Source organism: Cervus canadensis, chromosome 4 (assembly GCF_019320065.1).
Source record: "Cervus canadensis isolate Bull #8, Minnesota chromosome 4, ASM1932006v1, whole genome shotgun sequence".
NCBI classification, from domain to species: Eukaryota; Metazoa; Chordata; class Mammalia; order Artiodactyla; family Cervidae; genus Cervus; species Cervus canadensis.
In genome coordinates, this window is record NC_057389.1 from 89,741,060 (window position 1) to 89,764,062 (window position 23,003).

General features: G+C 41.7%; 1 protein-coding gene and 1 pseudogene across 1 annotated transcript; one reads left to right on the forward strand and one right to left on the reverse strand.

Annotated features, from left to right (window-relative positions):
• Window positions 1-6,283: 6,283 nt before the first annotated feature.
• LOC122439293 lies at window positions 6,284-8,570 on the forward strand (annotated as a pseudogene).
• Window positions 8,571-21,656: 13,086 nt separating this feature from the next.
• Window positions 21,657-22,682, reverse strand: LOC122439291 (heterogeneous nuclear ribonucleoproteins A2/B1-like). Its single transcript, XM_043464372.1, has one exon. The coding sequence runs from the start codon at window positions 22,680-22,682 to the stop codon at window positions 21,657-21,659; it is 1,026 nt and encodes a 341-aa protein (XP_043320307.1).
• Between the last annotated feature and the right edge of the window lie 321 nt (window positions 22,683-23,003).

Below are 23,003 nucleotides of genomic sequence, written 5' to 3' on the forward strand. Positions count from 1 at the left end.
CATAGACTCGGTTCTTTCAGCCTGATTTCCCATAGCAGAGGGAGATGAGAGAGATCTCAGGGATGAATGCAGACCAGATATGTCCCGGCTCTGCGGTGAGAACTTCTGCTACCCCAGGAAAAAGCCTCTAGGAGCACCTCCACGGGGACCCAGCGATGCTGCTATGGCCTCTAGGCACGTTTCCGTCTTCCTGCAAAACACCATTTCCAAGAGTAACCTTTCTAGGCCCAGTCATCAAATTAACAATGCATTTTCTCTATTAGTTTCCCAATTTTGAAATGCATATTTTATCAGCTCTTCATTTTGTGTTGATTTTCTCACTAAGTTGGATACTTAATGGTTTACAATGGCATACTCACTTAGTCACTTTGCTCTTAGAAGGAGCTTGAATATATTTTTTTGAAAGAAACTATTAAAACTCCCAAAAACAGACTCTGAAGTTTTCTCAGAAAATCAACTTCAGTTGTACAATGATATCATCTCTATTGTTATCAATCAACTTTCAGTAGGATTTCAACTCCTTTCTCTTTTAATCCATGTAAGAATCTGATCACCATAATCTACTTAAAATGTAAACCTAATCAGGGTATCCTTTCTTTTACACCTAACACTTCTTTCCTCAGAAGATATTTTTAAAGGAGAAAATACAGATATCATTTCATTTCTGTAGGCCCACCATAATTATTAATATTACCCCTCTCAACATCTAAGATGCCACAGTTTGGAGGAAAAAAGCACTTGATCCTCCCATTTACAGAGCATCTACTATATGCCAAGTTGTAGACTAAAATTCACGATTCAGGATTTCACTTAACAAAGTCATTGTCCCAGTTTATTTGAATCTTGATGAGAGAAAAGGGATCATAGACTAAAGAATGTTTACTACAGTGTTAGGTACAGTAAAGTGCTGTGATAGTAAGGACAACACAGTAACAGAGAGAGAAAGAGGGAGATATGGAGGAAGAGAAATAAGAAAGAAAAAATATTAATGACAGTTATTTTTTTTTTTAATTTTTTTATTAGTTGGAGGCTAATTACTTCACAACATTTCAGTGGGTTTTGTCATACATTGACATGAATCAGCCATAGATTTACACTTATTAATGATGAAGATATTGGGAAAGGTCAAACTGATGACATGTGAAGCAGAGAAGTGAAGTTTTGAAGAGAAAAAGACCAAATATCTTGTGGGTAAAACATTGTTTCAGAGAGAACTATTTAAACAGAATCTAGGTAAACACTACATCTGCCTCATACAGAAAGATTTTACAAAAGACAAAAGTAGACAGACAGACACTCTCTTGCCATCACTCACCAGAAGAGGCCAACTTGAAAATCTGGTCAATGCAGGTTCCTCCAGTTCCAGGAGTTGTCCTCTGGCCACTCGTGAGATGCAGTCAGGCTGTGGCTCCCTGGAAAGTCCACTGACTTCTGCCTCTGACTCTCCTTTTATGGGGGAAGAGAGTGAATAACCCAATCAGTAGACAACCCAATCAGTAGACAACCCAATCCAGAGGACACACTCTCTCTCAGAAGGCAGGCACTGGACAGATTCCTAAATCTGTACTCACAAACACAAGAATTCAAGGTTACTGACACCGTCAGATACTATTGTAGATGAAAAAACTCAATACGTTTGGAGGGGTGGTATTTGCAGTCTCTACCAACATGAAATGTTTTTCTTTCACTTGGTAGCCAATATTTTATGTGAATAACGTTTTAAAAGGCATTTTTATATTTCCTTCACAATAAGGTGTGTGTGTGTGTGTGTGTGTGTATTCAGTTGCTCAGTCATGTCCAACTCTTTGCAACCCTATGGACCAGTGACAGACTTTATTTTCTTGGGCTCCAAAATCACTGCAGATGGTGACTGCAGCCATGAAATTAAAAGACACTTACTCCTTAGAAGAAAAGCTATGACAAACCTAGACAGCATATTAAAAAGCAGAGACATTACTTTGCCGACAAAGGTCCATATAGTCAAAGCTATGGTTTTTTTCCAGTAGTCATGTATGGATGTAAGAGCTGGACCATAAAGAAGGCTGAATGCTGAAGAATTGATGCTTTTGAACTGTGGTATTGGAGAAGACTCTTGAGAGTCCCTAGGACTGCAAAGAGATCAAATCAGTCAATCCTAAAGGAAATCAACCCTGACTATTCATTGGAAGGACTGATGCTGAAGCTGAAGCTCCAGTACTTTGGCCACCTGATGTGAAGAGCCGAATCCTTAGAAAAGACTCTGATGCTGGGAAAGATTTGAGGCAGGAGGAGAAGGGGACAACAGAGAACAAGGTGGTTGGATGGCATCATTGACTCAGTGGACATGAATTTGAGCAAGTTCTGGGAGATGGTGATGGACAGCGAAGCCTGGCATGCTGCAGTCCATGGGGTCACAAAGAGTCAGACATGATTGAGCAACTAAACAACAACAATGGACCATAGCCTACCATGCTCCTCTGTCCATGGGATCTCCCATGCAAAATACTGGAGTGAGTTGCCATTTCCTACACCAGGGGATCTGCCTGAACCAAGGATCAAACTCGAGTCTCTGTACTGGTAGATGAATGAGTCACCTCATTCATCGAAGTCACCTGGGAAGCCCCCACAGTAAGGTAATGTTCTTAAATAAGTTGATGGATTCACAAAATGACTCTCTGCACCTGCTCTGGTGAATTAGGTAGATAGGTGTCTGTTACAAGGTATAGTAAGGAAAGTTCAGGCACAGTGTTCTTTCAGGGAAAGGAAGGTCCACCCTGTTACTAAGGCAGCTTGTGAGTTGTAAAGCAGACCTGGAGCCCTGGTCCTTCTAAAGCTATTACGAAGTGCAGAAAGCAACTTCCATTCTTATTTTTGTAGAATGTATCCCAGCCAAGGGAAAGAAAACATTACAATATTGGTAGACATTGCAAATGCCTACCCAGGCACAAATGTTTTTTGTTTTTGTTTTTTTTTCATCTACAACAGTATCTTATGGTGTTAATGGCCTCAGAATCTTGTGTTTATGGGTATAGATTTAGGAATCTCTCCAATGCCTTGGATCTGAGAGAGAGCGTGTCCTCTACATTGTGTTGTCCACTCTCTCCCCCTATAAAAGGAGAGGCAGAGGCAGAAGTCAGTAGACTTTCCAGGGAGTCACAGGCTGTCTGCAACTCAGGCAGAGAACAGAGGACAGCTCTTGGAACTGGGGAAAACTGCATAGACCTATTTCCAAGCTGGCCTCTTCTGATGAGCTTGGAATCCATATTGATGGCAAAAGAGTGCCCATTTATCTACCCTTGTCCTATGTAAAATCTCTTTAATTTAGCAAACGGTTGCCCTTAAGACAAAAAGTTACCTTGTTGAAAGTTTTTTCTGTGGTGTTAGTATTAACAAAGATTCAAGGGTTCCTATATCTGTATGTATGAAGTTTCCTTGGGGTAAGAGGCCAGATTTTTTTTAAACAAAATCACTATGAAGTAGAAGTAGTATTTGCCTGGCCTCTGTTTAAATATTTCTCTCTGAAAAATGTTTTACCCACAAGTTTCTTGGCTTTTTTCCCCCAACTTATTTTAATTGGAGCTAATTACTTTACAATATTGTGGGTTTTGCCATACATTGACATGAATCAGCCATGGTGTTCCCCCATCCATGTGTCCCCCCTGTCCCAAACCCCCTCCCACCTCCCTCCACATCCCATCCCTCTGGGTCGTCCCAGTGCACTGGCTTTGAGTGCCCTGTTTCATGCATCAAACTTAGACTGGTCATCTATTTCACACATGGTAATACACGTTTCAATGTTATTCTCTCAAATCATCCTGCCCTCACCTTCTCCCACAGAGTCCAGAAGTCTGTTCTTTATATCTTTGTCTCTTTTGCTGTCATGCACATAGCACTGTCGTTATCATCTTTCTAAATTTCATATATATGTGTTTCATATATACTGTGTTGGTGTTTTTCTTTCTGACTTACTTCACTCTGTACAATAGGCTCCAGTTTCATCCACTTGTTAGAACTGACTCAAATGCATTCTTTTTTATAGCTGAGTAATAGTCCATTGTGTGTATGTACCACAACTTCCTTATCCATTTGTCTGCCAATGGATATCTAGGTTACTTCCATGTCCAAGCTATTGTAAACAGTGCTGCAATGAACATTGGGGTACATGTGTCTCTTTTGATTCTGGTTTCCTCAGTGTGTATGCCCAGCAGTGGGATTTCTGGGTCATATGGCAGTTCTATTTCCAGTATTTTTAAGGAATCTCCACTGTTCTCCACAGTGGCTGTACTAGTTTGTATTCCCACCAAAAGTGTAAGAGGGTTCCCTTTTCTCCACACCCTCTCCAGCATTTGTTTGTAGACTTTTTGATGGCAGCCATTCTGACCAGCGTGACATGGTACCTCATTGTGGTTTTGATTTGCATTTTTCTGATAATGAGCGATGTTGACCACCTTTTCATGTGTTTGCTAGCCATCTGTAGGTCTTCTTTGGAGAAACGTCTGTTTAGTTCTTTGGCCCATTTTTTTGATTGGGTCGTTTATTTTTCTGGTATTTTCTTTCTTTTTTTCTTTCTTTCTTTTTAATTCAGCTCTCTGCTGCTCCATCCCAGGGTCTCTGATTCATCACTTCTGGGAGCAAGGCCTGAGACTCCGCATTTCTAGTAGTAATTCCCCAGGTGCTGCTGCTGCTTATGGTCCAAGGATTCATTTTCTACCTCAGAAAACCACTGGTCTAGCCTGGTGAGGTGGGGAAGCTTTCTGAGACTTGAGGGTCCTTATTACAGATAGAGGCCTGGGTTGACCCTGTAGCAGAAATGCATAGACACTACCCCAGACTCTGCCATACTGGGTTTCAAATCTCTTTCTCTTCCTATTAATAGTGCTCACAATGTGGGCTGAGGAGGCAGTGCTCCCATGAAAGGCAGTGCTGAACTAAATGACACTACAAAGCCCAGGTTATCCCATTTTTAAGCTGGAACAAGACAGAATGTTCCAGCCATCTGCCTGGTACATCAGCACAGGGTCTGCCTCTCGTGGCTTAGTTTCCCCTATGGTGGCCCTGAGCTGCCACGAAGACAGTACAGATTGGACGTGCATGGGCCCTGGGGGTGACAAGGCGGTGAGGTGCTAAGACTTGTGGTAAGGGTTTTGTCTGTGACTTGCCTATATCACTCACACCAGGGTCAAGGTGACTTTTAAGTTATTTTACAGTGTCTTTTCTTTTTTCTCACTCTTTGATTTCTCTACCTGAGATATCCTCTGAGGCGATGTCGAACTTTACCTCATTTCTCTTCCAAATTAATCCAGTGCCTTTGTGTATTTCGATGTTTCTATGAAGCTTAGTTTAATGTCTACTGCTTCCCAGGTGGCGCTAGAACCTGTTCCCAGGGGGGAAAGAACCTGTTTGCCAATGCAGGAGATGAAAGAGACTCCGGTTCAATCCCTGGGTCTGGAAGATCCCCTGAAGTGGCAGAATAGTAAACCACTCCAGTGTTCTTCCCTGGAGAATCCCATGGACAGAGAAGCCTGGAGGGTTACAGTCCATAGGGTCGCAAAGAGTCGGACACAACTGAAGCAGCTTAGCACGCACGCAACGTCTACTGCATTGCAAGCAGATTTTTAGTGTCTGAGCCACCAGGGAAGCCCTCTTTGTACATTTAACATTGTCTAAAACAACCTGGGGAGAAGGCAATGGCAACCCACGCCCAGTACTCTTGCCTGGAGAATCCCATGGACGGAAGAGCCTGGTAGACTACAGTCCATGGGGTCGCTAAGAGTCGGACACGACTGAGTGACTTCACTTTCACTTTTCACTTTCATGCATTGGAGAAGGAAATGGCGACCCACTCCAGTCTTCTTGCCTGGAGAATCCCAGGGACAGAGGAGCCTGTTGGGCTGCTGTCTATGGGGTCGCACAGAGTCGGACACGACTGACGCGACTTAGCAGCAGCAGCAGCAGCAGCAAAACAACCTGGAACCTGCTTCGATGTTGGGCTAAAATAATCTAGTATGTCACTGGCTCTTATATTTCCGGGAACATTTATCAAACAATTGAATGTTTTTAAAAATTCAGCTCTCTGATACATATGCGTCATCAGTTTGCCCTTCTCCAACCTCTTTATCATCGATAATTGTCATTAATATTTTTTTCTTTCTTCTTGCTTCTCTTCCTCCATATCTCCCTCTTTCTCTGCCTCTGTGATGGCCTTATTAATGATCACAGCACTCTATCGTACCTAACACTATAGGAAACATCTTTTAATCTATTAACCCCTTTCTCTCCTGAGGCTGAGGAGCGCGGAGGCGAGATGACTCCGTCTCCCATCCCACGCAAAGAGCGCTCTGAGGAGCAGTCCGCGGATCGCTGTAAAGATACAGGCACTACCCAGCAGTCCGGCGTGAAGGGCCCCGGCAGGGATAAAGCTCGGAAGCGGCGCAGGGCCTCAGGTGGGTAGCAACAGTTCGGAGGCTCGGTCCCGCGCGGGCTCCAGCCGCGGCTCCAGCTCACCCTCAGCATCCGGCCGCTCGGGACGCTCCAGTGGGTCCCGCAGCTCCAGCCCCAGCAGCTCCCCCGGCTCTCCAAGGCCTTGGCGCCCCCGAGACCACAGGCAGCGGTCCGGTTCCAAACCCAAACCACCCAGACTAGACGAGAAGGAAAGCAGAAGGCGCAGCCCACCCCCCACCCCCCCCAAGCCCACCAAAGTGCACGTCGCGAGGCTCACCCGGAAGGTGACAAGGGAGCACATCCGGGAGCACATCAGGGAGCACTCCACCTTCAGGAGAGTTAGAGAGATCGACCTGCCCAGAGAAAGGATGCGCGCGCATCCGTCTCAAGGCCACGCCTACGTGGAGTTCAAGAATCCGGAAGAGGCGGCGAAGGCGCTCAAGCACATGGACGGAGGGCAATCGACGCCCAGCAGATCACAGCCACAGCCGTGCTGGCCCCAGCCACCCCCAGGCGACTGAGCCCTCCCTGGAGAATGCTGCCACCGCCCCCTCCACGTGGCGCAGGCTGAGGAGGAGCAGGTCGTGTTCCCCTTGGGGCAGATCCCCCGAGCGCGGGCGACCCCGCACCCCCAGCCGCCCTCGTCACTGGAGCGGCTCCAGCTCCAGCTCCTTCCGAAGGTGAGGGCAGCAGTTGACACGTGTCCCCGAGCAGTTAGAGCTCCGGCTGCAGGGGTGTTGCCGGTTTAGGGTTGTGCTTGTAAAGGTGCCCTCCAGTGTTATGGCTGGAAAACTTCCAAGTTTCTATAGTTCCTGGGAGTCATGTAGCTAGCAAAGCCAGCAGGGGTGAGCCAGGGGGCTCCAGGTGGAGGGACATCCCCAGCCTGAGAACACGTTTTCCCATATCCCAAATGAGCTGGGCTTATCTGGTGACCTAGTCCTGCCGTGATGCCATTCCTGCTATCCTAGCCCTGCTCCCCTGCTAGGGTCCTCTTGTGACCTCTAGGGTCAAATGCCCCATATTATCTGCCCCAAATAATTCTTTGCACATGTGTACACACACACACACACACTCCCCTCCCTTTCTCTGAATTTGGCAAGTTGCGAGCCAGATCTGCCAGTTCATCACAGAACCACCCCTATGGGGGCAGTTGTGTTGCTATTCATGGTCCTGCAGGCTACCTTGGCAATGTGTACATTGCTTTTTTTGGTTTTTATTGTACAGTCAGTACTATTTATTTTCTGTTTTGAGTTTTGTAACTTTGTGGCATTTTAGATGATGTTGTGGTGGTTCTTTGTTGTGTAGAGTTAAATAAACCCAAGATTAGAGTAAAAAAAATCTTTTCTGTCATGAAGATTCAAATAAATTGGGGCAACGACTTTGTTCAGTGAAATTTTGAATCATGGACCTTAGTCCACAACTTGGCATGTAATAGGTGTAAATTCTGTAAATGTGAGGATCACGTGATTTTCTTTCCAAGCTGGGAAATACTGGGTGTTGAAAGGGATTTTGTTAATAATTATGGCAGGACAACAGGATTAAAATATTTTTATTTTCTCCCTCTAAAAACATCCTCTGAAGACAGAAGTGATGGGTTGTAAAAGAAAGGGTGCACTGATTAGGTTTACATTTTAAGTAGATTATTATGATTAGAGTCTTAAATGGATTAAGAGAGAAAGGATGTTAAAATCATAGTGACAGTTGACTGCAGTCTCCCACCAAAGAGGTGGTATCATGGTATAACTGAGGTTGAGTGACTTTCAGAGAAAACTTTAGAAAGTGTTTCTGGAGATTGAATACTTTCTTTCAACAAAATATATCTGATCCCCTTCTAAAGGCAAAGTGAATAAGTAAGTATGAAGTATGTCAGTGTGAACCATTAAAGTCCACATTACTCTTCCCTTCATTGGGTATTCAACTAGGTGAGAAAATCAACATAAAAGGAAGAGATGATAATACATATGCAATTCACAATTTGAAAACTAATAGAGAAAATGGAATATTAATTTTGATGACTGAGTCTGGAAAGGTCACTCTCTTCAACTGGTATGTTTTGCAGGAAGATGGAAAATTGCTCAGGATTGATTCAAGGGAGACAGGAGCTGAGAGGCCATAGCAGCATCACTGGGTCTTCGTGGAGATGCTCCTAGAGGTATTTTCCTGGAGCACCTTAGGTTCTCACCACAGAGCCAGGACAGTTCAGACCTGCATTCTTCGCTGAGATCTCTCTCATCTCCTTCAGCTATGGGGAATTGAGCTGAAGCAACTGAGTCTGAAACCACAGAAGAAAGTCTGAGGAGCTACTGCCAGCAGTGGGGAAAACTTACAGACTGAAACTCTGGTCCAGGAGGCAGTGGAGGAAGTGGGGTCGGGAGGGCAAAGTTGATATTGAGCTTCTTCCTATTTGCCTTGGGCTTCCCTTGTGGCTCAGCTGGTAAAGAATCCGCCTGCAATTCGGGAGACCTGAGTTCAATCCCTGGGTTGGGAAGATCCCCTGGAGAAGGGAAAGGCTACCCACTCCAGTATTCTGGCCTGGAGAATTCCATGGACTATATATTCCATGGGGTCGAAAAGAGTTAGACATGACTGAGCAACTTTCACTCACTGTCTAATAGCAGAGAGCCCAGAGGTAACAGGACAGCTTCAGGTGATGGAAACTCGTCTCAGTCATGAGTAAACATGCAGTGATGTGGCAGAAGACACCAGAGCAGCTGCAGAGAGCCATTGGTGAATGGAGTGGATTTTTTTAAGAACATTACCTGCCTGCAGAGGAAAAACTATATAGAAAATGCCTTTGAGGCAGTTTCTTAGCTTAATTATTTTTTTTCTAGTGGTCTTTGTCAGAGTGTAGAAGCATCCTTATTTTGATCATGTGAAAACTTTTGCAAGATTATTCTCAGATGTGGAAAAGCTGTTAGCCAAGAGTATGTTGTAATGAGGCATAACATTGTTCCTTAAATTTTAGAGTGTAGTTATGAAGCAGGTGTACATTTATGATTCAATACAACAATTCTGAAGAAAAACACAGTTGTTTGTCCTCTTTGATTTATACTTTTTTGTACTTTTAATTTTTTATAACAATTTTTTTTCTGATTTCATGAGATATCATTGACCACAATTGACATACAGTACTATATATGTTTGGGCTTCCCCCATGGCTCAGCAGTAAAGAATGTGCCTGCAATGCAGGAGTTGCAGGAGACTCTGGTTCAATCCTAAATCAGGAAGATCCCCTGGAGGATGGCAGGGCAACCCACTCCAGTATTCTTGCCTGGAGAATCCCATGAACAGAGGAGCCTGACAGGCTACGGTCCATAGGGCCACAAAGAGTCTGAAGCAACTTAGCACACACGCACGCAGTATAGATGTTTAAAGGGGATATAATAGAGTAATGATATGACATCTATATCAGGAAATGATCACCACAATAGCTTTGACATCCATTATCTCACTGAGGTACAGTACTATATATGTTTAAAGTTTAAGTGTTAAAAGCTTTATTTTTTTTAATATCTGTAAACTCATGTATTAACACAATAAAATAGAGACTGTTCACATGTTTATCAGTAATTAATGCCCAAATTATATTAACAAATCTGGAATGTCTGAATCCCACAGTCATACCAGAGAAATCAGTTTTGTTCATTTGTGTTTCACCTGCATGCACACATGCTCAGTCGGTTCAGTCATGTCTGACTCTTTGCGACCCCATGGACTGTAGCCTGACAGGTTCCTCTGTCCACGGGATTCTCCAGTCAAGAATACTGGAGTGGGTTGCCATGCCCTCCTCCAGGGGATCTTCCCGACCCAAATCCAACCTGAGTCTCTTATGTCTCCTGCATTAGCAGGCTGGTTCTTTACCACTAGCACCACCTGGGAAAATTACTAATAAGTACAAAATTACTTCAACCATCTGACTCTTGCCCTGCCCTTTGCCCTAAATTCTCTTTACTTCACTGACTATGACTTAACTCTTTCATTATCACACTGTTCCCTGTATAAACTTATTTTCATATACAAATATTTGTGGTTACATTAAATTATGAATTAATGAGTATTATGAATTATGATTATGATTCCTTCATTTAATATAGCCTGATACAGATAATTTAGCTTCTCTGCTGGCTCAGTGGTAAAGAATCCGCCTGTCAAGCAGGTTTAGTTCCTGGATGGGGAAGATCCCCTAGAGAAAGAAATGGCAACCCACTCCAGTATTCTTGCCTGGGAAATCCCATAAACAGAGGAGCCTGGTGGGTTACAGTCCCTGAGGTCACAAAAGAGTTGGACAAAATTTAGTGACTAAACAACAAATACAGATAATCATTTTTACCACTTTTCTCAAAGCTAGAATCTTAGAATACTTTCAATTTCATTTTAACTTTCCTGGCTTTTCTATTACTGCTGTCATGCATTTTAATTCTACATATATTTTAATCTCCATGACATATTTCTTGAACTGTTTATAAAGCAAAATTCATTGATATTTATTTTAAATTCTCTTTTATTGACTCTATTCTTTCCTGCATCCCTTGTTTTCAATTTGGAAATATTGTCCTTTGGACTTAATAGCACTGTCTAGTATTTTGTCTAATTCAAGGCTACTAACAATGAAATGCGTCACTTTAAGTTTTTCAGACATCTTTATTTGGGACCATTTTGATGCTGGGTATAGAATTTTGTCTTGACATGAGATTTATTTTAGCACTTTAAAAAGCTTCTCAGGACTTCCCTGGTGGCCCACTGGTTAAGTATCCATTTTCCAGGGACTTCCCTGGTGGCTCAGCGGTAAAGAATCCTCCTGCCAATGCAGGAGACATGGGTTTGATCCATGATCTAGGAAGATGCTACATGTCTCAGAGGAACTAAGCTGGTGCACCACATCTATTGAGCCTGTGCTCTAGAGCCTATGCTCCGAAACGAGAAGCTACCGCAGTGAGAAGCCCAAGCACCACAACTAGAGAGTAGCCCCCATTCACTGCATCTAGAGAAAAGCCTGCACAGCAATGAAGACCCAGCATAACCAAAGATAAATAAATAAAATTATGTAAGAAAAAGAATCCACCCTCCAACACAGGTTAGATCCCTGGTCAGGGAACTAAGATCCCCTATGCCACAGGTCAGCTAAGCCTTTGGGCTGCAACTACTGCTCTTGCAGTCTAGAGCCCATGATCTGTAACAAGAGAAGCCCATCGCACTTCAACAAAAAGCCGATGGACTGCAGCAAGAGAAGCCCACATGCTTCCCCTGGAGGTAAGCCCGTGTGAAGACCCAGCACAGCCAAAAATGAAAAAAGAGAGAGAGATTAAAATATTTTCTAAAATAAAAGGTTCATGTTGCTATCTATCTTAGTTTTTGTTTATGTCTAGGCATCACCAATTAGCCTCTGTATTCTCTAAAATCTCTAAAATCTTTTTACATTGACTTTGGCATTGAGACCATAGTGTATCTCATTCTTGCATCTGTGTTTTTGTTTTTGTTTTGTTTTGTTTTTTGCTCAAAGAACGTTGAGTTACTTACATCTGTGGGTTGGTATCTTTCATCCATTTGGAACATGCTTGTGTATATTTTCACCTGTGATATCAATTCCTCCCCACCTTCTCTCTGCTCCACTCTTCATCACTTCCCACTTATGTTTTAAATCTGTCTTGTCTATTTTTCACTCTGTGCTTTTGTTTGAATATTTGCTCTTGAACTGTCTTGCAGCTTACTAAATCAGCCTTTTCTTGGAATCAAAACCTTCTTAGTTACTTAATTCCTTAATATCAGTTATAATTTAAATGCCTTCCACAGGTTTAATTTAAAAAAGTTTTGTGATGAGGAGAATTTATTCCTTCTGATACAATAAAAGTCAAATAGATAGGAGAACATTGTAATTTGGATCATATTAAGATATAATTGGAGTCAGAATTCATCAAACTGAAACTGAAAGTGGGATCCAGACGCCCACTGCTCAAAAGCCAATAAAGAGGCAAGGTTGATGGAAAGGAAAGTTTGCTTTATTTTGGATGCCAGTGACTGGGGCCAGAGGGGAGGGCAGACTCCTGTCCAAAGGGCAACTCCCCCCTTGACAATCATGGGGCAAGAGAGTGTATAGGCAGAACAATGAGACTATATGTAGAAACAGCAGTCAGCTCTGACGGTAATCTTGAAATTGGTCACCAGTGGTCTGACCAGCATCATCTTGATTGTTTTAAGTGCAGTTAATTTTAAGTTCCAGGGTCAGTTTTTTCCCATTTCCTTAAGGCCAATGCTCACAATTGTGGCAGCTTCTGTCATGGCTCCAGTCTGGTCATCATGCAGTTAACCTGTTCCACTTGGTGGGAATTTCAGTATCTACAAGACAGATCAGGATATTGCTCAAAATATATAGCCCTTGAGAAGAAACTAACGTTCCTTGACTATGCTTAACGACTAAACTATTACTGTTTTGTCCTATTTAACTGCTTTTCTTTGCTTCTGCATTTTCTCACTTCTATGATTAAACTTATTCTTCTGTTTTTTTTTTTTTTTTTCACAGATAATAGGCAGGTTGAGGACATGGGGTAGGGGGATGGGAAGGACTATAGGAACTTGCTCTATTTCAACTCCACTTCTGGGTATATATCTGAACAAAACAAAAGTCATTATCCTGAATAGTCCATGTTCATTGCAGCATTACTTACAATAGCCAAAACAATGGAAATGACCCTAAATATCTATCAAAAGATGAATGAATGAAGAAAATGTGATTTTATATTTTATGCATATATACAACACATGTTCATATATATATACATACACACATATATATACACATATAATGATAGACTGTTCAACCATAAGAAAATAAGGAAATCGTGCCATTTCCAACAACATGGATAATCTCTTGAGGGCACTATGCTAAGTGAAATAAGTCAGAGAAAGACAAAGACTATAGCATCTCATTTATATGATGAACTTAAAATTTCCTTTATAATCTCAAAGGAAAAGATACCACCAGAGGTGGGGAATTTGTGAGCAGAGAAATAGAATGAAGGATGCCAAAAGGTACAAATTTCTGGTTAAGAAGATAAATAAAGTACTAGGGCAACCAGCGGCAGTGGAAAAGCCAGGGTACAGTCAGCTCCTGGGCGGCTTATCAGCTCCACTGGTGGACAGCAGCTCCCAGGTGGCGGAATGACTCCAGGGTAACCAGCAGCATCAGTGAGGTGGGGTGCTCTCCACTCCTGGGCATCCTCCAACATCAGTTCCAGCCGTCCCCAGACCCCCTTTTCAGCCACTCCAACAGGGCCTTTGCCTCAAACCCTGGCCACATCTTGACTGACTCCTGATGGCCAGTGAAGGTTTAAATGCTCACTGAGGACCAGCAGTGGGAAAGTCAAAGCACAGGCATTTCGTCCAGCTACACTGAGCAACTGAAGGGCATGTCCCCACTAAAAGTGTGGTACACTGTAGAAGGGGAAGGCAGACCACTTCAGCATTCTTGCCTTGAGAACCCCATGAACAGTTTGAAAAGGCAAAGAGATATGACACTGAAAGATGAACCCCCCCAGGCCAGTAGGTGCCCAATATTTCACTGGGGTAGAGTGGAGAAATAGCTGCAGAAAGAATGAAGAGGCTGAGCCAAAGTGAAAACGACACCCAGGTGTGATTGTGTCTGTTGGTGAAAGTAAAGTCCAATGCCGTAAAGAAAAATATTGCATAGGAACCTGGAATGTTAGGTCCATGAAACAAGGTAAATTGGATGTGGTCAAACAGGAGATGGCAAGAGTGAATAATCAGTGAACTAAAATGGGTGGGAATGGGCAAATGTAATATATATGACCTATCTACTACTAAAGGGCGAGAATCCTTTAGAAGAAATGGAGTAGCCCTCATAGTCAACAAAAGCGTCCAAAATGCAGTTCTTGGGTGCAGTCTCAAAAATAACAGAATGATCTCTGTTATTTTTCAAGGCAAACCATTCAACATCACAGTAATCCAAATCTATGCCCCAACCTCTAATGCTGAAGAAGCTGAACTATTCTATGAAGACCTATAAGACCTCCTATAACTAAAACCAAAAAAGATGTCCTCTTCACCATAGGGGAGTGGAATGTAAAAGTGGGAAGTCAAGAGATACCTGGAGTAACAGGCAAGTTTGACCTTAGAGGAGTATAAAATGAAGCAGGGAAAAGGTTAACAGAGTTTTGCCAAGAGAATGCACTGGTCATAGCAAACATCCTCTTCCAACAACATAAGAGATGATGCTAAACATGGACCTCACCAGATGGTCAGTACCAAAATTATATTGATTACATTTTTTGCAGCCAAAGATGGAGAGGCTCCAAACAGTCAGCAAAAACAACACCTGAAGCTGACTGTGGCTCAGATCATTCAGCTCCTTACTGCAAAATTCAGGCTCAAATTGAGGAAAGTAGAGGAAACCACTAGGCCATTCTGTTATGACCTAAATCAAATCCCTTATGATTATATACTGGAAGTGACAAATAGATTCAAGGGATTAGATCTGATAGAGTGCCTAAAAAGCTATGGATGAGGTTCCTAACGTTGTACAGGAGGTGGTGACCAAAACCATCCCCAAGAAAAAGAAATGCAACTAGGCAAAGTGGTTGTCTGAGGAGGCCTTTCAAATAGCTGAGAAAAGAAGAAAAGCTTATTTTTGTGTATGGTGTTAGAAAGTGTTCTAGTTTCATTCTTTTACAAGTGGTTGACCCGTTTTCCCAGCACCACTTGTTAAAGAGGTTGTCTTTTTTCCATTGAATATCCTTGCCTCCTTTGTCGAAGATAAGGTGTCCATAGGTTCGTGGATTTATCTCTGAGCTTTCTATTCTGTTCCATTGATCTATATTTCTGTCTTTGTGCTAGTACCATACTGTCTTGATGACTCTGGCTTTGTAGTAGAGTCTGAAGTCAGGCAGGTTGATTCCTCCAGTTCCATTCTTCTTTCTCAAGATTGCTTTGGCTATTCGAGGTTTTTTGTATTTCCATACAAATTGTGAAATTCTTTGTTCTAGTTCTGTGAAAAATACCGTTGGTAGCTTGATAGGGATTGCATTGAATCTATAGATTGCTTTGGGTAGTATAGTCATTTTCACAATGTTGATTCTTCCAATCCATGAACACGGTATATTTCTCCATCTATTTGTGTCTGCTTTGATTTCTTTCATCAGTGTTTTATAGTTTTCTATGTATAGGTCTTTTGTTTCTTTAGGTAGATATAGTCTCCTAAGTATTTTATTCTTTTTGTTGCAATGGTGAATGGTATTGTTTCCTTAATTTTTCTTTCTGTTTTCTCATTGTTAGTGTATAGGAATGCAAGGGATTTCTGTGTGTTAATTTTATATCCTGCACCATTACTGTATTCATTGATTAGCTCTAGTAATTTTCTGGTAGAGTCTTTAGGGTTTTCTATGTAGAGGATCATGTCATCTGCAAACAGTGAGAGTTTTACTTCTTCTTTTCCTATCTGGATTCCTTTTACTTCTTTTTCTGCTCTGATTGCTGTGGCCAACACTTCCAAAACTATGTTGAATAGTAGTGGTGAGAGTGGGCACCCTTGTCTTGTTCCTGACTTTAAGGGAAATGCTTTCAATTTTTCACCATTGAGGATAATGCTTGCTGTGGGTTTGTCATATATAGCTTTTATTATGTTGAGGTATGTTCCTTCTATGCCTGCTTTCTGGAGAGTTTTTGTCATAAATGAATGTTGAATTTTGTCAAGGGCTTTTTCTGCATCTACTGAGATAATCATATGGTTTTTATCTTTCAATTTGTTAATGTGGTGTATTACATTGATTGATTTGTGGATATTAAAGAATCCTTGCATTCCTGGGATAAAGCCCACTTGGTCATGATGTATGATCTTTTTAATATGTTGTTGGATTCTGCTGGCTAGAATTTTGTTAAGGATTTTTGCATCTATGTTCATCAGTGATATTGGCCTGTAGTTTTCTTTTTTTGTGGCATCTTTGTCTGGTTTTGGTATTAGGCTGATGGTGGCCTCATAGAATGAGTTTGGAAGTTTACCTTCATCTGCAATTTTCTGGAAAAGTTTGAGTAAGATAGGTGTTAGCTCTTCTATAAATTTTTGGTAGAATTCAGCTGTGAAGCCATCTGGTCCTGGGCTTTTGTTTGCTGGAAGATTTCTGATTACAGTTTTGATTTCTGTGCTTGTGATGGGTCTGTTAAGATCTTCTATTTCTTCCTGGTTCAGTTTTGGAAAGTTATACTTTTCTAAGAATTTGTCCATTTCATCCAAGTTGTCCATTTTATTGGCATAGAGCTGCTGGTAGTAGTCTCTTATGATCCTTTGTATTTCAGAGTTGTCTGTTGTGATCTCTCCATTTTCATTTCTAATTTTGTTAATTTGGTTCTTCTCCCTTTGTTTCTTGATGAGTCTGGCTAACGGTTTGTCAATTTTATTTACCTTTTCAAAAAACCAGCTTTTAGCTTTGTTGATTTTTGCTATGGTCTCTTTTGTTTCTTTTGCATTTATTTCTGCCCTAATTTTTAAGATTTCTTTCCTTCTACTAACCCTGGGGTTCTTCATTTCTGCCTAATTTTTAAGATTTGCCTTTATTTCTTTTGCATTTATTTCTGCCCTAATTTTTAAGATTTCTTTCCTTCTACTAACCCTGGGGTTCTTCATTTCTTCCTTCTCTAGTTGCTTTAGGTGTAGAGTTAGGTTATTTGTTTGACTTTTATCTTGTTTCTTGAGGTAAGCTTGTATTGCTAAAAACCTTCCCCTTAGCACTGCTTTTACAATGTCCCATAGGTTTTGGGTTGTTGTGTTTTCATTTTCATTTGTTTCTATGCATATTTTGATTTCTTTTTTGATTTCTTCTATGATTTGTTGGTTATTCAGAAGCGTGTTATTTAGCCTCCATATGTTGGAATTTCTAATAGTTTTTTCCTGTAATTGAGATCTAATCTTACTGCGTTGTGGTCAGAAAAGATGACTGGAATGATTTCAATTTTTTTGAATTTGCCAAGGCTAGATTTATGGCCTAGGATGTGACCTATTCTGGAGAAGGTTCCGTGTGCACTTGAGAAAAAGGTGAAATTGATTGTTTTGGGGTGAAATGTCCTACAGATATCAGTTAGGTCTAGCTGGACCATTGTGTCATTTAAAGTTTGTGTTTCCTCGTTAATTTTCTGTTTAGTTGATCTGTCCATAGGTGTGAGTGGGGCATTAAAGTCTCAGAACATAGGCAAAACACTCTCCAACATAAATCACAGCAGGATCCTCTATGACCCACCTCCCAGAATATTGGAAATAAAAGCAAAAATAAACAAATGGGATCTAATTAAACTTAAAAGCTTTTGCACTACAAAGGAAACTATAAGCAAGGTGAAAAGACAGCCCTCAGATTGGGAGGAAATAATAGCAAATGAAGAAACAGACAAAGGATTAATCTCAAAAATATACAAGCAACTCCTGCAGATCAATTCCAGAAAAATAAATGACCCAATCAAAAAATGGGCCAAAGAACTAAACGGACATTTCTCCAAAGAAGACATACAGATGGCTAACAAACACATGAAAAGATGCTCAACATCACTCATTATCAGAGAAATGCAAATCAAAACCACAATGAGGTACCATTACACGCCAGTCAGGATGGCTGCTATCCAAAGTCTACAAGCAATAAATGCTGGAGAGGGTGTGGAGAAAAGGGAACCCTCTTACACGGTTGGTGGGAATGCAAACTAGTACAGCCACTATGGAGAACAGTGTGGAGATTTCCTTAAAAAACTGGAAATAGAACTGCCATATGACCCAGCAATCCCACTTCTGGGCATACACACTGAGGAAACCAGATCTGAAAGAGACACGTGCACCCCAATGTTCATCGCAGCACTGTTTATAATAGCCAGGACATGGAAGCAACCTAGATGCCCATCAGCAGACGAATGGATAAGGAAGCTGTGGTACATATACACCATGGAATATTACTCAGCCATTAAAAAGAATTCATTTGAATCAGTTCTAATGAGATGAATGAAACTGGAGCCCATTATACAGAGTGAAGTAAGCCAGAAAGATAAAGAACATTACAGCATACTAACACATATATATGGAATTTAGAAAGATGGTAACGATAACCCTATATGCAAACAGAAAAAGAGACACAGAAGTACAGAACAGACTTTTGAGCCCTGTGGGAGAAGGTGAGGGTGGGATGTTTCGAAAGAACAGCATGTATATTATCTATGGTAAAACAGGTCACCAGCCCAGGCGGGATGCATGAGACAAGTGCTTGGGCCTGGTGCACTGGGAAGACCCAGAGGAATCGGGTGGAGAGTGAGGTGGGAGAGGGGATCGGGATGGGGAATACATGTAACTCCATGGCTGATTCATGTCAATGTATGACAAAACCCACTACAATATTGTAAAGTAATTAGCCTCCAACTAATAAAAATAAATGAAAAAAAAAGAAAGCCTTCTTAAATGACCAATGCAAAGAAATAGACGAAAACAATAGAATGGGAAAGACTAGAGATCTCTAAGAAAATTGGAGATACCAAGGGAACATTTCATACAAAGATAGGCACAATAAAGGACAAAAACGGCAAGGATCTAACAGAAGCAGAAGAGATTAAGAAAATGTGGCAAGAGTACACAGAAGAACTATACAAAAAAGATCTTAATGACCCAATTAACCACGATGGTGTGATCACTCACCTAGAGCCAGACATCCTGGAGTATGAAGCATTGCATTAAACAAAGGATTAGAAAGCATTGCTATGAACAAAGCTAGTGGAGGTGATGGAATTCTAGCTGAGCTAGTTCAAATCCTAAAATATGATGCTGTGAGAGTGCTGCACTCATTATGCCAGCAAATTTGGAAAACTCAGCAGTGGCCACAGGACAGGAGAAGATCAGTTTTCATTCCAATCCCAAAGAAAAGCAGTGCTAAAAGATGTTCATATTACTGTACAATTACACTCATTTCACATGCCAACAAGGTTTTGCTCAAAATCCTTCAAGCTAGCCTTCAGCAGTATGTGAACCAAAAACTTTGAGATGTCAAATTGGATTTAGAAAAGGCAGAGGAACCAGAGATCAGATTTCCAACATACCCTGGATCATAGAAAAAAGCAAGAGAATTCCCAAAAAACATCTGCTTCTGCTTCATTGACTATGCTAAAGCATTTGACTGTGTGGATCATGACAAACTGTGTAATATTCTTAAAGAGATGGAAATAACAGACCACCTTACCTTCCTCCTGAGAAACCTGTATGCAGGACAAGAAGCAACAGTTAGAACCAGACACAGAACAATGGTCTGGTTCAAAATTGAGAAAGAAGTACATCGAGGCTGCATATTGTCACCCTGCTTATTTAACTTCAATGCAGAGTATATCATGAGAAATGCCTAGCTGGATGAAGCACAAGCTAGAATCAAGATTGCCAGGAGAAATATCAAGGACCTCAGATATGCAGATGATACCACTTTAATGTCAGAAAGTGAAGAGGAACTAAAGAGCCTCTTGAAGAAGGTGAAAGAGGAGAGGGGAAAAGCTGGCTTAACACTCAACACTCAAAAAACAAAGATCATGGCATCTGGTCCCATCACTTCATGGTGAATAGATAGGGAAACAATGGAAACAGTGAGAGACTTTATTTGAGGGGGGGCTCCAAGATCACTTCTGATGGTGACTGCAGCCACAAAATTAAAAGACACTTATTCCTTGGAAGAATAGCAGTGTCAAGCCTTGACAGTTTTTAGAAGCAGAGACATGACTTTGCCAACAAAGGTCCATCTACTCAAAGTTATGCTTTTTCTAGTAGTCATGTATGGATGTAAGAGCTGGATCATAAAGAAGCCTGAATGCTGAAGAATTGATGCTTTTGAACTGTGTTGCTGGAGAATACTCTTGAGAGTCCCTTAGACTGCAAGGAGATTAAACCAGTCAATCCTAAAGGAAATCAACCCTAAATATTCATTGGAGGGACAGATGCTAAACCTGAAGCTCCAATACTTCAGCTACCTGATGTGAAGAGCTGACTCATTGGAAAAGACCATGATGCTGGGAAAATTGAGGGCAAGAGGAGGAGGGGGCAACAGAGGATGAGATGGTTGGATGGTATCACTGACTCAATGGACATGTTATTTGAGGAAACTCAGGGAGATAGTGATAGAGAAATCTGGCATGCTGCAGTTTATAGGGTTGCAAAGAGTCAGACATGACTCAGCGAATGAACAACAAGGGATGTAATGTACAACATAATGACTATAGTTAACACTTGTTTTTTGTCCCATATACTGCAGGACAACTAAGACCACCTGTTGCAACTACTGCGCCTGTGTGCCTCAAGTAAAAAGACCATGCACCTTTGAGTCAGTGCTTTACAACAAGAGACGCATCCACTCACAGCAATGAAGACCCAGTGCAGCCTAAATAAATGGGTGATAGTGGTCTGGTGGTTTAGTCCCTAAGTCATGTCCAACTCTTGGGACCCCATGGACTAAAGCCCCCAGGCTCCTCTGTCCATGGGATTTCCCAGTTGACAATACTGGAGTGTGTTGCCATTTCTCTCTGCAGGGGATCCTTCCCACCCAGGGATTGAATCCACATCTACTTCATTGGCAAGTGGATTCTTTACCACTATGCCACCTGGGAAGCTGCTAAAAATAAACAGTAAATTAAATAGTATATATCAATAATACCTCATAAAAGTAGAAAAAATCACTTAAAAGATAAAAATTTTAAAGTGAAAAAGTCATAAATGAAAAAGGACAAATTACAACTGCTTTTCTTTTAGAATTATTTTATTAAATCAAAAGTACAACTGCTTCTTAACTCTACAGACACAAAGTTTTAAACGAACAACATTCTGTCTATTGTGCTGATTCTGGCTAATAGCTTCAAAACTTTGAGAAAAAAACATTTAAAAGGTCTCACATGTCACCTGAAACTTACACATTTAACATTATCAAAGAAGGAATACTTCTACACTCTCACTAGAAAGAAACAATTAAGAAGCTAGGAAACTGTATCAAAGTCAGGTTTTTTTCACAATTTTTCCTCCACAGGAAGGTAATGTTCTTAAATAATCCAGTCCATTCACAAAAATGACTCTTTGAACCTGCTCTGAGTTCTTCTGACACATCGCTAAATATTTATTCTTGGCTGAGATAAGAATTTTCTTAATGTCCTTATTTCAATAACCTGAAACTGTTCTGTTATGTCTGGGCTCTCATCCTCTGCTATTCAGACAGTGAAGCCCAGGGCAAACAGGAAGTAGCTCAATATCCACTTCCTCCTCCATAACCCCAACTTCCTCCACTGCCTCCTGGGCCATAATTTTCTCCACCGTATGGGGCTGCTATGTTCCTGCCAACATCAAAGATACCATTCCTCATTGGACCGTAATTAGACGGTTGCTGGTTGTAATTTCCAAAATTATTGCCATAACCACCTCCAGAGAACTTCCACTGGTTGCCATACCCAGGACCTCGACCACCATATTCTCCACCTCCTCCTCCATAACAAGGGTAACCTACAAAATTACCACCTCCAGGTCCTCCTCCATACCCATGATAGCCATCCCTAGATCTGGGACCATTTCCATATCCATCAGCTTCTCCTCTAAATTTAGTTCCTGGCCCTCGTCCAAAATTTCCACCCCCACTAGAAGAAACACTAAAACCAAAAGGGCCTCCTTTTCTACTTCTAGAACCTTGAGTTTCCTTCATTTCCTGTTTCGATAAAGCCTTCCCGACTTCTGCACGATGACCATTGATGGTATGGTATTTCTGCAATACTATCTTATCCACGGGATCATAGTCATCAAAAGTCACAAATCCAAAGCCTCTTTTCTTGCCCGACTGCCTATCAGTAATGATCTCAATGACATCGATTTTTCCATATTTCTCAAAGTACTCTCTAAGATGATGCTCCTCGGTATCTTCCTTAATTCCACCAACGAACAGCTTCTTCACAGTGACAAGCGACCCCTGTTTTTCAGATTTCTCTCTCGCAACAGCACGTTTGGGGTCAACCACTCTCCCATCAATGGAATGAGGTCTGGCCGCCATGGCTGCATCCACCTCAGCCACGGAGGAGAAAGTAACAAAACCAAACCCTCTTGATTTTTGACTGGCAAGGCCCCTTATGACCACACAGTCTGTGAGTTCTCCCCACTGCTGGTAGTAGTTCTTCAGACTTTCTTCTGTGGTTTCAGAGCTCAAGCCACCAATGAAGAGTTTACGAATTTGTTCGTTTTCTTCCTTTTCCCTCTTCACAGGAACAGATGTCACAGTTTTCTCCATCGCGGGTTCACTCACTGCAGCCATATTTCCAGTAGCCGAGGTTAACGCGAGATCTCGCGGGATGAACAGAGACCCGGCAGGTCTCTACTGCGGGGTGAGGCCTCTACTGCCCCAGGAACGGCAGGTCTAGGAACCTTCACAGGGAGTCGGTGATGCGGCTCAGACCTCCAGAGCCGCTGCCTCTTTCAATGTTCCTGCAATGTTCCTGCAAAACACCATTTAACACTGTGACTTTTCCTGATCCAGTCATTAAGATTAATATTGCACTTTCCCTATTAATGTTTCCCATTTTGAATTGTATGTGTACTATCCAGACTTCCC

Excerpts from the sequence above, each read along its gene's own strand:
- LOC122439291 (XM_043464372.1), bottom strand. The coding sequence starts at position 22,682 with ATGGAGAAAACTGTGACATCTGTTCCTGTGAAGAGGGAAAAGGAAGAA.